The 16,602-nt window shown below is 43.1% G+C and overlaps 1 protein-coding gene across 3 annotated transcripts in view; it reads right to left on the bottom strand.

The window, feature by feature from the left end:
* The window catches only part of fam222aa (family with sequence similarity 222 member Aa), a 48,043-nt gene that overhangs the window by 14,015 nt on the left and 17,426 nt on the right, over window positions 1–16,602 (bottom strand). For all 3 annotated transcript variants that reach the window (XM_082555825.1, XM_082555824.1, XM_082555826.1), the window contains exon 2: window positions 6,139–6,281. In XM_082555825.1, coding sequence (XP_082411951.1) covers window positions 6,139–6,235 — 97 coding nt within the window. In that variant the 5' untranslated portion in view covers window positions 6,236–6,281. The remainder of the gene's footprint in view (window positions 1–6,138; window positions 6,282–16,602) is intronic.

Below are 16,602 nucleotides of genomic sequence, written 5' to 3' on the forward strand. Positions count from 1 at the left end.
TTTTATTGCATAAAAAGAAGTGACTATAGGCCACTACAAACTATTACTGATATCAAATTTGAGTTGTATTCTTGCAAGTAAATGTTTTGTTTCTTACTCAATGCACTCCTCTAAATGAAACCTGTATATTTGTATCACTGGCACCATCTGGTCACTGCCATGATCAATTTCCTGAGAAGCCACTTTCATTTGAAGACCAATCTGACAATCTGAGTTTGCAGATTGTCCTTTGAATTGTGATTGGTTAGGGGAAACTGATTCTTGGGGATAGTCTCTAAAGTCTTTAAGGAACCATGGAAGAGGATTGTAGCAAGAGGTCTAGGATAAAACCTTAGGGTCAGACCATGGCGTCAAATCTTTAACTATGTAAGTAAATATTCAAATATGAAGATCCTAAAATGACAAAAATGGGCTTCATTAGAATGAGTAAACAGCAGACTGCAGTTAAATGTCCCAGTGGAGCAATGATTTGACTATTGTGCTGTGGTCAGTTTGCACTCCCATGCTCTCTCTGCCAAAACCTCTGCACTGCTTAGGCAGAATGAAAAACCAAAGGCAGGAGTGGTATTAAAAGTGCATTGCTGGTTCAAACCAAAACTACACACTGCTAATGGCTCTCTAATTTCAAATTGCTCACACATGACTTCTTGTGCATTTTCTAATCATGTTTACACCCTTCAAAGAACTTGTGCAATAACATACTGATCAATAAGTACTCTGTGAATCTCAATAATAGCTATGAGGTTAAAATGCGTTGGCTAATTCACTTAAAACTAAATGCTGGTGAATCCTCCAAAGAGGACTACTTTTATGCAAAATATTGCCAGTTTAGTAGAATTTAAGAAGGTAAATAATAATATCTTGATTTAAACTTTCGAATCTGCTGTAGTATTTTCATTTGGATGAAGCAACTAGACAGAAATAGAGCAATTAATGGCTTGAAGTTTGGTTAAAAAAATAACTCAAACTTTTCTTCCAACTCGCACACTTTTAAAGTCCAATTACTGGACCAAAATTCCGTTTTTATTTTAAGTTTTGTTAAGACGTCCATGCTCAAAAACAAAATATCCTGCCAGGAGTGTGCCAAACCTCCTGAACGCCTCTCACAGCCAGGCTGTGCTGGGTTTAGCTTTATGAAGACACGATCATTTCCTGTGGGACAGCTAGAGCCTGCAGACACTCTCTGTACCCTCGCTCAGATCGTCCAACCCACCCCCACTTTCTGGCAGGCGAAGACAGAGGGTGTCGCTGCCTTGCACCTGGGATGCCCAAATGCCAGCTTGGAGGCTTTGGAACAAGGAACCTGTTTTTGAACCCAAGTCCTGCTGCGACCAAAACTACACCAGAGTCCCTTTTCCTCAAGCTCACCTCTCAAGGCAATAAGATTGCTTCACCCCCTGTGTTCACAGCAGAAGGCAGAGGGCAGAGGGAAGGCATGGCTCTGCTGGATGTCACCATCCGGAAATGATTCTCTGTGTGCCAGCAATCAGACGCCAACACGACAGAAGAGGCTGTGGTATGCATGAGGTAAGATATGTACAACTAATATCATATGGCCGTCTCTCTGAAATAAACTGCGACTCAAAATTCTCCGCTTTTCACAATCTAGCAATATTACAGAAGTGCAAATTACACAATCAGTGCAGCTATGCAAAGCCAGCGATTCCTCAAAATGAAACTGCATAAATAGGAATCGTGGATGAGTTATGGAGGAAGACGTGGATAGCTGTCAATCACCTTGCACTGTAAAAAACGACTCGTGACCTCTGCTTCCTTGCTGCAGACAGTGGAATAATGACAGTCTCTGTGGACCCTCTGTGGAATTCCAAATGGGAGTTAGAAATGAGGTAGTTCAATCAGCGGGAAAAGGTCAAGTGCATGCAGATTTGCTCTCCCTTGCAGTCTCCATTCCTTTTTTCCCAGTTTCGCTTTACACCCTCCAGCCCCCGCCACCTCCAGGGTACTGAGGCAATCAGGGTAAAGGCTGTTATTTCTGCTGCCGCAAGTGACCACGTTTAAATATTCAACTAAAAAAGTCCCTTCCCTCCCCTTTCTTGCCAACTCCCCCTTTTCCCCCTTGGATAGTAGTTGTTGAAGTATTGTGGTGCAATTTGATACGGCCAGCTAATTCCACTGTTATGTCTCGTACTGCCTCAGACAAGTGTGGAGGAGAGGTGGCAGCAGGTCATTACCTGAGCATATTTCCCTCCCAATGGCAATGTGGCTTAGGAAGAGAAGCAGCTAAAAGCAAAGAAAAATAATGGCTTTGGCAGCTCTGCCTGCAAAAGCATGGGGCTATTAGGAAAACTACAATCCCCAGGTGTACCTCTATGTCATGTCCTAAGGCTGTATGTGACAAGGCCAGGTTGTCTCTGTCGATCAAGCTGGAAGAGGGCCGAACCTGGCCTGACATAGCATGAACCTGGGATACCAAGCCTTCTGGGAATTTTTCCTCTACACCTGGCTGATTGGCACCCCCGGGCCTCCCGGGTGGTGTCACACAGGGTTATGGTTGCAGGTGTGCTTGTGTAAATGTGTGTGTACACATCTCTGCTACAAGAAAAATTCTGGGCTGTACAACAGTTGATTGAAGAGTGGCTTTAGCTTTAAATAATAATTTAAAAAAGTAGCTTTATGTTTTTGACATAAGTAGAATTGCGTTCATCTTTAAAGGAAAATCATTTTTGTTTTAATTAGGCTTAGGTGCAGTGACACCAAAAGTAATTATAAATCACCATTGTGTGCTCATGAGTCGCAACCAGGCCCTGTTGAGGTTAGAGACACAAGGGAACACCCAGGTTTAGCCCAAAGTCTGATCCAATCATTGGACAAATATGGGAGTGGCAGTAAGCTGTTTTGTTAACAAGGGTACTGTAGCATTGACAGCATGTCTGCACAAAATGTGCAAATATGCACACCCATTTTGACAACTGCATCATTACAAAATGTCATGCTGGCACAAACGCAACTGCTAAGGAATGAATAAACAAATTAAAACCTGCTGAAATTTGAAAAGATATTATTTTGGAAAATAGCCAGCAGAAATACCCCCATCAACTACTCAAGTGAAGGATTCTGGACCTGTTATTCTCTAGCTGACATGCGACAGAGTAATTGCTGTCTGGGCAAGAGGGGAGGCAGGGTAGTGGTGGGGGCTGCTGGGCCTCCTGTCCAGCCATCTCAGTGTTCACTGGACTGGTCCGCCTCCCGTTCCCCTCCGAGAGCGGGGCTTTAACGCTCACCCGTGTTCCCTGGACCTTCCGGACCACATCGAAGGATGATCAAGGAAAGGAATGGGTGGAGAGGGAGGTCACCGCCGGCTGAGGGTGGCCAGGGTCAGTGGCATCCATTCACCCCTCTCCCCCTGCAGGGCCTTTCTCTCTCATCTGCCTGGATGGGTGCCCTCTCTGTGGGGCACAACACGATGAGAGGTCCTGGCTCCGCTGCCGTCTCTGCCTTTCATGTCTCCATATAGGGCAGTGGTAGATAGACGCGGAGGGGGAGGACGAAGGAGGGGGCAAGCTACAAATGTCACCCATAAGGGGGGATTTAATTAAAAATGACAGGGGCTGGCGCTGGAGAGTGCAGCCACATATGTGCGGAATTTGGGCGCAGTGAAAGCAAGTGCCTATGATTTATAATTCAAGTAATGCTCCGCACTCCTTTTAATTCTACGGCCAAAGAAAAAAAACTATCAAAAGGCTGCCCTGTGAGGCTAATCCAATATGATATTTTTAAGGGCAGGCGGTCAATAGCTTTTTGAAAAGCCAGCTTCTCTGTCTCCCTTTCTGCTTCTCTCTCTCTCTCTCCTCTACTTGTCTGTCTTTCCCCGTCTCTCTCTCTGCTCCTGCCTCCTTTCTCTCCCCGCTCTACAGTACCTCACCCCACCCTCCTGAGCACAGACACAGAGCGGGCTGTGATAATGGAAACATCCCGCTCTCCGCCTCCTGTTTCTCCTGCTAAGCTCTGTGCGCTTGGGGGAAATTGATTGTCTGGCGAGCCGATCTGAACGCTTCCAGCTGATGGTAGAGCCAGTTAAGTCCTTTTTTATTGAGGGTATGAGGGATTTTTAATGGGATTCAATAGGAGTCGCATCAATGAACTGTGCAGCCACTCGGCATCTGCATGCAGGGGCTTTTTCTAAAACCCTCCTCGCCCTCTTATCCCAATGCTCTGCCACCCCACCTCCACTTTCTCTGACACTGAAGGAAAGCAGATGCAAATGACAGAGCTCGCCTCTACCTTCGCTGCCACGTAATCCCCCTCCTGCACTTTTACTTACTGTCCATTTCAAGGGTGTATTCTTATATTCAGCTTCCTGTTGAGAGCCCTGTCATTTTACCCACAAACCCTTTCCATTCTGGCACAAACTTGGCCACGACCAATCAGTCATGGGACCTGCTCAGCATGGTGACCTGAGTGTGCCCACTTCTGCAGCCAGACCCACTGTCTGCTTTTCTGCAGCCTTTCTAGGCCCGGACAAACAATTGCCTTATTGAGGCCAAGTGGTGCACGATGGTGGAAATCCAACACTTGCCTCCCCCTCCCTCCAGTCCAAGGACAGAAAGGAGGTTATTATGTTCAAACATCCTCATTATGAACCTCAAGTCAGTCACTGCGGTAGTCCTTCAATCAAAGGGTTTAACAGGTGGAGAAGGAGAGGGAGTGACAGGGAGAGTTAGACAGAGAGGGTCAGCGAGAGGGAGGGCAAAGGGAAAGCTGGAGACTGTTCTTTTTCTCTATTGATTTGAGTCCTGACTCCCACTGGCTGCTCTTCAATAAAGGACCTTGAGAGGAAGTGGGCTAATCCTGCAAAATTGGAAGTAGGGAATCGATTAAGAAGACTGCTGAAGACTCCTTCCATTTCTCTCCCTTCCTCTTCATCTTTACCTTCACTAATTTTATTTTCACAATTTCTCCTTCCCCCTCCCCCTTTCACTGTGCCTCTTTCTCTAAAACCTCATTAGCGATTTGTGGTTGGTTCACTAATCTAAAGAGCTAACCCTTCCAAATGCACCCAAGGCTTTGTTTATCTCTCTGTTCCTCCCTGTTTCATGCACATCTATACACCTCCATATCCACACAGACTAGAAAAAACAACAAAAAAAGTCTGAGTACATATATTATACAGTCACCTTTTTGTTTATGATTCTTCTCTCCTCTGCATAAGGAATTTGGAAAGTGATGCTGAGCTGAAGAGTAGCTAATTGGACAGTGAGGAGCTGAAAAAGAATTTGGGCAGTGCTTCATTTCTTCGCCAATCAAGAGTTTCAAGCCTTTCACAGGGCTAGTTAAAGGCTTGATACAATGCTCCTCTGATGAAGAAGCCCAGATCCTTCTATTTCCACTAAGCCTTTGTAAGCTTGGGTAAAAACTGCAAGGTTAGTACTCCCCTGCTCTCCATCCGCCAACCTTTTTAATCAGCTTGAGGTAGCTCGTAGCCCTGCCATGTAAACAAAGGCCAATAAAGAGTCTAGGAGTGTTAAATAAGCAGGAAAGACCTTTCCTCCACTTGTCAGACAAAAAAGGCTTATTCAAAGCTTCAGCAAAGTTAACGAGAAGTTCACCTTCCAGAGGCCTGACCGCTGCAGCTCTCTCTAATCCCAAACTGGTTAGAGCTAGTTTCGCCAGCACTCTTAGCGGTTTTCAGCCCTGGCTCATCTCTGTCCCTTTACACCATTTTGTGGGTGGACAGAGGGTGGTGCTAGGGAGCAAACAGAGCAGCTGTCACACTTTACACGCGGCCGGCACAACCAGGGCCAGACACTGTAAATGTTTACAGACCCTCAGGGTCACCCAGGGCCACTGAGGCACGTTAAACACTGTCTGTTCGGCCCTGTTGCCACGACTGCACAATCAGCACTGCTAAACAGCCTCCCTCACAATGAGTAGCCAAACAACATAGCATTCCAAGGCCCAAGTGCAAAGTGAATGAAAGTGTTTAGAGTTCCTCAGAGTATTGAGAGAAAATAGTGCCAACAACAGAAACTGAAAAGTCTATTTTTTGTAACTTCTCAGTTAGGGTTAACAACAAGTTTCTGTCCTTCAGCATGAAGATCAAACACAAACGTCGTTCTCATTCCACTGCTTCAGGCAAGAATTCCTGACCTCCATCGCACCCTCTCTTTGTTAACTTACATTTCCGTCCAAGGGCTTGTGGTGGCTCCAGGGTCTTGCTGGCACACACTGGGTGCTGGGGTTGAGGGTTTTGCCTCCTCTGCAAACAGGCCAGCATGGCGAGGTGGGCACAGTACAACAGCCGGGGGAGTTCTGCGGCCAACCTAGAGTAGAAAAGGAGCAAGAGAAAGAGAAAAAGAGGAACACTGCAGTGAATTAAGCAGGATGATTCGAGGTCATGGCCGTGTCTCGTAAGGCTGCAGGAACTCACTCTGGGCTAGATGGGCTAGGTTTCTCACTCACGATTTAATTGGTAAAGCATGCCTACGGCTGCCTGCCCCTCAGCTGTGTGTTGAATGATAAACACACACCTGCATCGGGGCACCACAGTTGACACGGGTTCAGAGCACAGTCCAGGCCAGTCACTCTGCAGCTTCAAACAGCACATCCACAAAGCCATTCAACCGCATCTCCTGTCCATGAAACCATCGTCAAAACAAACACACGGGCTCACACACAAAGTAGCAATACTCAGGCACACTGAGACACATTCCTTCCAGGCCAGTGTGTACGTGGTGATTGATGGCGTTATCTATGGACAGCTAAAAAAAAAAATAAAAAAATAAAAAATGGGAATGCTGAGAAAACAGCAGTCTGCCTGCAACAACTTAACATGCAACAGCTCTGGGGGACTGTCAGGAAAGGCCTGGGGGGGACTGAGTGGTGTCTGCATGTATGTGTAGCCGTGTGTTGAACCGTATGGTTGCATGTGTGTGTGTGAGCAAATGCGATGGGCTAGGAGGGGGAGACTGCCAACCGTACATCAGGGCTAGTGACGGCACTAATCAATCTCCCTCTAGGCTATAAATCTCCAGCTCTACACTTCCATTTTTCCCCCACAGCCACCTTCACTCAGGAACAGGGAAGCAGTTGCTGCTAGTTTCTTCTGAAAAAGCCCATCCTAGTCCTAGTGGAAAGCACAGGACACAGTTTTACATATATTATGCAGATACAGGTTATCATTCATTAGAAACTTATGAGTGTCAATGATGACTGATTACTTCTACTGGTTTTATAGGCCAGATGAAAACAGCTAAAGCAAACCGCTGAGGTTCCAGAAGTGATTTTATATGATAAGGATCGAGATTCACTTCACCATTGTTTACACAGCAGATACCGTTCATTTCCTGGAACCACACGCTCTCGCTGTATTGAACACTTTTGCAGCCCAGTCTCACCTACAATGGATAATGGCTGTGTCTATAAAAAGGATTGTGGCCTTAATCTTAGCTCAGCCTGTGTTTGAATGTCTTGTCCAAAATGCATCAATATAAAACACTATTGTTTCCATCTGGGCTGGTCTCCTCTCATATTAAAACAAAGAACAGAGGCAAATATTTCATCTATGCTGTCAGCGCCAGCGTCTCCCGCCATGATGCGTGGCAGATTATTGAAAAATGATTTCTCATGCGCCTGTCACAGGCTTGTCCCCTGTTATTTATTTTCTCAGTGAATCACTAAATGAACATTTAGCCACCTGCCATCAGTCCATTACTTAGTTTTATAGATTATCATTTTAATATGAAAGAATGCAATTACAATGATTACAAGATAAATTAATGGCAGCAAAGCGCCGGCTCCTGTCTCATTCATTTAAAGAATAAAGCAAAACACAGACCAGCAGTGAAAATTGTCAAAAAATTAAACCAGTCATTGAAGAATCCAAACAAATCAAGCTTGTAAATGACCCAATGTTCCTGTAATATTTGACCAAAGTGAAAAACCATCATCTAAAGCAGGCTACGTTATGACAAACACTTACAAAGTCAATTTTGTAACTTTTATTGAATATCTGTGACAATGACTTCCAAATGCACAAATGCAAATTTGTGCTACGTTATCTGGCCTTAAAACAGAACATCCCCAGCACAGTTTAGGTGAAAAAGAGGAAAATTATAGACAAAATCCTTCCTCTAAGTTTGGCAGTAATTAACTTTCGATTTGTATTTACAGGTGTATTTGTATAAACTTGTGAAATTCCCCACATATATTTTACCTTTTAAAAACAGGAGATTTAAGAAGTGCATCCAAATGTTCTACAGCCATTTAGCTTTTCGAATGATTCAAGCAAAATTTGATTAGAAGTGTGAGGGTGGAAAATGCAGAAAGGAACTACGATATGCAAACACATCTAGCTGCCTGTAATTAACACTGAATGACTTCCCTGGTTTGAATAGGCAATGATCAGAAACAGGTGTTAAATGCATCCTCCCCGCCCAGAATGCAGTCTTTCACCCATAAAAAGCCTTTTAAAAAAATAAAAAAATAAAACAGTTTTAAAGAAATTACATTTGACCTCAGACCCCGAGGCTTGTATAATGCACTTAACACTCGCATGTATTTTTAAAGCATTTTAGAAGCAGCACAAAACAACTCTTTTAGCCTGTCGGTGTGAAAAGGGTGTTCACTAAAAATGCATCTCTCTAATAAATATGAGTAAACTGCATCTTTAGACTCCGAAGACTCCACTCCCTCTTCCTCTCTCACACACATTTGCAGTGAAGAGAGGGGCCACTCTCTGTCTCGCCAGGTGCTTGAGCAAAAAAAGGTCGCTTGCAGTGCCATTTCCTCTCACACACAGGCAGGCCTGGCCTAAACACACTGGCACTTTGAGCTCATTACTGGCTATTCACATAATCCTTTCTCTGTGTCCTCGCTGTGAGGATACTAATTTCACAACAAGCCCATCCTCACAGTCCATTTGTTCAAAGATAGTGGTTGAGAGAGTGGAAAGGGACACGGTGTAGATTGAGACTAAAAGCTAGTCTTAACGGGGGATACCGCCACCGCTTTCCCCTCTCTGAAATAAAAGACAATCGTCTAACTACCCTCCATTTTTCTCCATTTGCTGCTCACCAAATGTATTCGGAGGCATTATACTTGCTGAAAGAGACCCTCTTTTTTTCAATTCAATTTCAAGAACCAATTTTCCCCTATTATTGCCGTTAAGAGAGAAGCCGAAGGTGCAAGTCTTCAGCTTGTTTGTCATGTCCCTCTTTTCCCCTCATCTCCTCCCATTAGGTTATTGTACTACTTAGCAGATGTCTATCAGTGGCAGGAAATAATCTCCAAACTAAAACCCTGTGATCCATCGTCCAGCTGCCCAAAAAAACAGCCTGTCTTCCTGAGGTCAAACCCCGTGGAGCTGCTGAAGAATGTGCGAGCACACACACTCACTGCCCCCCCCCCAAAAAAACCCACCTGCACTTCACTCACTCATCAAATCCACTCACAGGTCTCCTATTACACCAGTGCAGGGATATCTCAAAAGCCAGGATGTCTATCGGCTCTTTCTCGTTCTGCTAACGCTGCTGCAGGGTTTGCAATGGGGGCGGAAGATCAGTCCCATGAGATGAGGGAATAAGCCGGAATCAAGAGGCGGTGGGCTTGGCAGAGGGCTATTTCTTAGTTAAAAGGTTCTTAAACTGCAGAGGAGATCAGAAGAGATGGCTCCCTGCGCCCAAAGCTGTCTGCTCAGATAAGCATCCTGCCAAGTGCGGGGTGTAACAGGGTGGTCATGGATGAATGAACGGTGTGTGCGTGTGTTTTTTGAGGTATACATGTTCCAGGTGAAAGAGAGAGTGAGGCAGCTGATACCCAGGACATGTCCGTGCTAACAGGTTTTCATCTTAAAATTAAAATGTGAAACTTTTGCGGCTTTTTGCCTAACATCCAAACTACTTTACCTTTTTTTGGGGGGCACTGAAAACAGAGATTTTATTTTAATTTAAAAACTCTCAGACTGTGTTTTAGTCTGAAGTAGAGAAACGATGTTGGAGACAACATGTGCAGTTTGATTTGAGTCCTCGTCTGATTCATCACGCTGCTGTCACATTACGCTTTTCATCAGTCTTGACTACCAGCGGTTATTTTAACACGGTACATCAGGTGTTGCTGACCTTGATTTCTGTACCATCAGAAATCAAGATCAGCAATGTGCTTATCATGCTGGCTCTATGTGCCGGTGGCATGCAGTGTTCATTTTTTCAGGAGTTTATTTATGAACAAAGGTTATTTCTTTGCTGGTGCAAAAATGCTGATCTGGTTATAAATATAAATACATTAAAGTTAAAGTAGCCTCAGGGCCGGGTACTTATGGCTCTAAAAATATATCTCAAGCGGCAAAAACTATCCAAATTAAATGCATGTCCAACCTGAACTGTTGGCTTACTGTGTAATCAGATGGGTGCTGGTTTAAAATACGTTTGCATTAAATGTGAACCGCACTTCTGCAGCTGTTTGTGTTTAAACAGCATTTATCATGTGTAAACTCTTATTTACTGCTATATGAAAAGTTTATCAGTATCACAGGATTTACGCTCATATAAGCCAGTCTGCATCTCCAGCAGCAACATTCTGTATTAATACAGGGCACGCGTATCAAGACTGAAAGCTAGCATCTGGCTGTTGGGGTGATTAACAGGTTTGACTGCCATATCCAAAACCTAACTAAACTAGTCCGTGGCTCCTATAACTGTAACCGCTTTCTTGTAACAATTGATTGGAATAATTAACAATGTATTGATTGGATATCAGCCCGATTCTGACAAAAAGCTGCACTGGTTACGGCCATAATGGCTCCAATCAATCACTCGAGTTCTATTTTGTCCCGTGTTTACTACACTACGCTTCAGCTGCAGCGCACTCGCTCTCACTCACTTACGTTCAGTGTAACACTTGCTGGGAAGCTTTTATTGCACTTACAGCAACATAACTTCTTGTTGTCAACTCTGCTTCTATTATTTCACTTCACCTGTGTAGAGTGAAACTGCTTCCTTCCTTCCCCGAAGAAACAGGTGAAGTCGTAAGTGATAGCCATATACAGAAGCTTATTTATCATAATTTTTTGTTCTCATTTTAATACTTTATTCCCACTGGGTTATTATTATTATGATCATTGTTTTACTAAGAAATACTGAAACAGTAAATTTATATTCTTGGATGTATCTTATTTAATTTTCTTGTATTCAGTGTGTTGCAAAATAAAGGTTTGTAGTATGATACAACATCAGCACCGCTATCTGCGAGAAGCTGATTTCATGTTTTGCCAGTGTTAGCGGGCAAAATAAACTATTTTCCAGCTCTAGTTAATGTTGCTGTTGTTACCAGTTTACAGAAAACTTCTCATCAAGCTTCTACAGTTAATCGTCTTAAGCGTCAGCAGTGAAAATTTCCCCTCCCAGCAGTGGTTCGGGAGCCTGGCAGACAGCCTCGACAATAAGCGGGGGGCGTGGCTTCAGCCTAATTGAATGGTGACCCTGCAGTCTCACTATGGGACGCCCCATGCAGTGCTTTTAACAAGCTGCTGTGTCTCCCCTCTTAATAAGCCCAAACAAGTTAATCCAATCGACACACTCAAACCCTTTCTTTTTCTTTAACAAGGCACTGCCTCTACCCCGTTAATCCCTGGCTCCCCCCTTCTCCGTCACCATACCGTCACATGAATGGAGGGAGAGTGAAAGGCTCCATTAGGGAGGACTGGCAGTAAACCCCTTTCGGCTCGGCACTTTCCACACACCAGCATTAAATTATTTGCACTCATACTGTATATTCAAACACCCACTCACTAATGCTCACATGTATCCGACAAAAAAAAAAAGGGGTCTATTTGGATGTGGCACACAATGAGAGGGTTATGTTCGCCGACCCTGATCCACATAGACAAACCAACAACAAAACCACACACAAACAAAAATTCTGAGGGGACGTTTGCCGACAGGCACGCACTCTGGGACATGAAAAAGGCATTGTTAACAAACCCTCCCAGCTCCACAAACAACAGCCACTGATTCCCTAACAATACAAGCCCCTGGATGCACTCACCCACCAGCTCTGTACAACCTCACACCAGCGCGATAAATAACCTGCACAACAAAAGGCCATTGTGTGTAAAAGCCAACAGTTTGGGCATTATTGCCATGATATACAGTGTTGGAATAACATATTGGCAGCAGAGCCTTATATATAATAATGCAGCATGTCACAGTTATTGGGGCTTATACGGCCTTGTATGCCGAGCAGTCATATTTATAAGAGGTTTCCCTGCAGATGAAGGGCAACTTGGCAAAAACACTCAGCTGTTAGCTTTCCATATTCCAGTCAGCTTCAATAGCTTCGCCCATGGGATGAAGGGTGAGGAATGTCTGGCAGTCCAATAGCAGCGAGTCGTCTGTCATCTCTAATCAAAACACGCATGCCTAGACTAATGTCAAGCCTATAATAGCAATGAGGACTAATTGACTTCACAGCCAACTACTGCATCTTTGTGCTGAGCTACGTTTCATTAGTGCTAAATAACAGCCTCACGAAGCATTGAGCTGTTACGTGGCAACTAAACTCCAGTGTTTAAAAAAGAGGAAAAGAGACTGAAGTTCAGAAGATAGTAAATGTATGTCCACACAGACTAAGGAGCATTTAAACCAGTTATGAGTGGACATATTAAAAATACTCTCATTTCTCCAAATGAACTGCAATACGAGAGTAAAATCTGAAGGTGGTTCAAGTTGACTTGTCAGGCAGTGTTTCCACCAGTTTGCGCTCCTATTCTAGGAAGGTGCACTGACAGACACCTGCCTAGAGGTTGTTAATGTTTACCATTTGCTGGGTTTAATGTCAATTATTATAAGTATGAGATCTAACCAAGCCGTGCAATCTTATAATCAAGCTGTAAATTCTTCCTGATCTTGTTCTGAGAATATTACATAGCAGGCTGTAAAAGATTATTAAGACTTTTTTAAGAATGTGTCTATTTTCCTGACTTATTTGGCAAATCCCGTTTAGTCATTTTGCATGCACATCAAGCTTCATTTGTCTTTTCAGACTGTTTTTAGCTGCGAGAACTTGTTTTGTGCCTCCCTCATAGTAATTGCTTAATAATCACACTTGATTTGGTAAGTCACATTAGTATTCGAAATACTGGTGTTGTGTCAACATCAGCACATTAATTTGCAAAAGGCAACACGCTCCCTCAAAAACCTTACCCAGTATCGTTATTATTTTCTATTTTTTAACAAAATCATCAAGGTTGTTTTATCTTAAAACATAAATATTTAACATTTCTGGATAAGAGGATCCACTAGCCTTTAAACATACATCAACTCAAAGATGAGATGTGAAACAATATAATCAACAACAGACCAAATGCTCAAAGGAAGGCATCGTTTTATAGATGGACTTTTTACCATAATTCTGACAATAATTCATGTTACAGTGTTGGACGGTATTGATCCCCCCTCACAACTTTTGTTCTTCGCTATAATGCACTCCACACTTGTCACGTTAAAGACGGTAACATTGTATTGATTGCAACACGGTATATTACACTCTTGTAGAGAGATTTATTCACTAACTGTAGGGTTGGCGGTTTGATCCCTGATCACTTGCTATAATGTGTTGTTTTTCACTTACACCTCACAGAGAAAATCTCCGGTTTCAAGAGATTTTCACTCTCATAAAAGAAAGTAACCGTCAATAAAATAACTGACATTCATCTTACATTTATTTGACTTAATACAGTGCTTGGGATGCATGCCAGTGCTTTGTATTGACTTGAATTGTTATATCACTAATCTCACTTTTCTGAAGCCTACATATTTTTTCTTGTTTCAAGAAACCTTGCTAAAGCATCTGTACTGGCAGATAATTAGACTTATTTCTAGTGGGAATTCTTCTCTAATCAAGAATTTAATTCTTATATTTAGTTATTTATTTGTTTGTTGTTGCCGCGAGCAGACCAGCTCGCATAGTTCGGCTCACTCTTTGCACCTGCAGCTGTTCCTGCACATGGAGTTCATAAGATGCTCCGCTGCCTGGTAAGGTTTCGAAATAAAAAATGTCCCCACATATCCGAAACATTGTAAAGCACGGCCAATCCGAGCTAGTGAGGACAACAATGTATAGTGCGCCGCAGTACTAGGAAGCAATCAGTCTCCAGTTCTCAGAGGTATTACCTGTGCAGCTTTCGGTGGGACTTACCAAAGCATTAGTCATGTAAGGCTTAACATTACTGCTCTTTTTACACCTACAGAATGAGTGATCACCGCGGAGCTGTTACAGCAAGCCAAGCACGATGAGTATGACCTTCACATCACATGTGACAGTGAAGGGGCCTTGAGCACCGAGGGGTTAAGGACATTGTTCTTGACAGAGTCTGCCAACTTGCGAAACGGTTTTCTTTTCAACAGGCCTGAGAGCTGAGACAGTTTCTTCAGCCTCGATAAACATGAGTAAAATGTAACTGAAATATATCTAATCAACGGTTAATGTATTCAAATAATAAATCATTAAGGGAAATGTGAATATATACCAATCAGATACATTTCATTTGAACAGATTTTATTCAATTTAACATTTTACTACACAGGAACTGTAATTTTGGGCATAATTTGAGTTTAACGAATTCTGACCGTGCTTACTGATCAAACAGTAAGAGTTTGTGTTGATTGAAGGGTTTGTTTATTTTGTGTAAACAACAGTACAAACGGAATACCGTTTTAGCCTTTAGAAAAGCGTCCTTTGCACTAATAGCCGACCGGGAATCTGCCCTCATTCATTTCAACCAATGTACTCTTCCAAAATGACAGAGTCCCTGCGCTCCTGCTCAAGCCTGTGGGGGACTTTGAGCAATGAGAGTGTGGCTTAAGATTGTCAGACAAACCACAGTGGAAACACATCCTGTTCCCCGCTTATTGTCTCAGCCGTTGTTGTTTTTTGTTATATTGTTCTACAAAGCAAAAGGATCAGTTGTTGTTTCATACCACTTTCACACACAGACCCAGCTAAATGATTATCGAACAATGTAGAGGCCGACTGTAAAGTTGATCCTGAAAAACACAGGGCAACTGAAATGGATGATCTTTAATTAACTAAAGTTTAATCACACATTCAAACTGCATATCAATCCAAAACAAACAAACAGAATGCTTCTCCATGCAAAACCCAGGAAGCATGTCCAAATATAAACCAGCTCCCTCCCTGCTAACTTCAGCAATATGTGAAAAAAACAACGATTTTTTTGGTTTTAATGCTGGGATTTCTGTTTTCCTCCATAAACCTTATTACACACTGTTTGTAAAGCATTGTTGATGTTGCAAAATTTCTTATCCCAATGTGACACAATCCTTTATTGTCCCAGACAGGTCCATTCATGGCTTAACACAACAACAATAAAACAAGGGCTCTTTTTTCCCCCCTTTCTAACCATCCTATAGTGGCTCACTTGAATATTCAAATGTTCATTGTCTTTTCTGCGTTTTGTTCATTGTTTGTTGTGCTGTCATTCCTCAGCTTGGCTCCTGAACTTCAAAGAAAGGCTTATGTCAATTTATGATGAAATGGAGTGAGCAGGCGAGAGGCAAGACGGAGAGGGAACGAGCGAGAGAGAGAACCTTCATGCAAAACGGCCCTGCCTCAGAATGTATGCTTATTAATGGGTGTTCAATAAATCAATGGAATATAATTAAATTCAAACAGTGTGATTTCTTCTCCGACTCCAAATATCACTCTCTCTGCAGGGCCTAAGGTGACCCCAATTCCCATGGTCCAAAGGACAACTCCGCTGTCTTTCACTGGAGGGTGTCACAGATCCAATACTAAGTCATGCATAACATTAGCGTGTTTTGAAGCCCACAAGGCAATCAAATAGTGCACCGTTGAAATGTTGACACTGATCTCATTTGATATATCTCAAGTGTGACAAAGCCATTTTTGCTCTGCTGGATATTAAAGACTTTAAAAGAGAGGATGACACGAGTGCTCACAGCTAGTTTGGAAAAGGAAACAGGCAGTTTTTGCCACATATTTTCTCCGTATTGCAGTTTATATCGCTGAGGCTCAGCAGTCTCTCTTTTACTCCATAATGTGTGCCATCCAGCTGTTGTCATCTTTTTCCCTCTCGAAGCTGGCCCCGACCATGCCAGCAAAGGGAATCCAATTGGACAGAGTGGGAGGTGAGTCTGCGGTTGGTAATCACCTGCTGGCTAAAGGCACAGATGGCACAAACATCAGCAAGATGTTCATGCAGCAGCGATCCAAGAAGTCTTTCTGACAGGCTGACAAACAAATACAGAAACCTGAGAAACCCACAGGAAGCTGAGGAAGCACTGCAAGCAGGTTTGATGCAGAAAGTTGGCAACCTGGGAGTAAGTGAGCAACCTGAGGTGCCAAGCACTGATCCCTGTGCTGTTTTCACAGGCAAGATGCTGATTGCAGATTGTAATGATTTAAAAATTTAGACTCTTTGCTCAACAAGAGTAGCCTAATAACGTACTGTGCTGTGAGCCGATGGCAGAGTTAGCAGCACTCATGCAGGCTGACTTCTTCTTCCTCTGTGATTTTATTTAGCAGACCAAACACTTGCATTCTGTTTCAGGTTTTAGGACTGCACTTCAACGAGAACACGACTGTAGTACATCTGTTAAGATTTCT

Source organism: Aulonocara stuartgranti, assembly GCF_965226115.1.
Source record: "Aulonocara stuartgranti genome assembly, chromosome: 12".
In the NCBI taxonomy this organism is placed as follows: Eukaryota; Metazoa; Chordata; class Actinopteri; order Cichliformes; family Cichlidae; genus Aulonocara; species Aulonocara stuartgranti.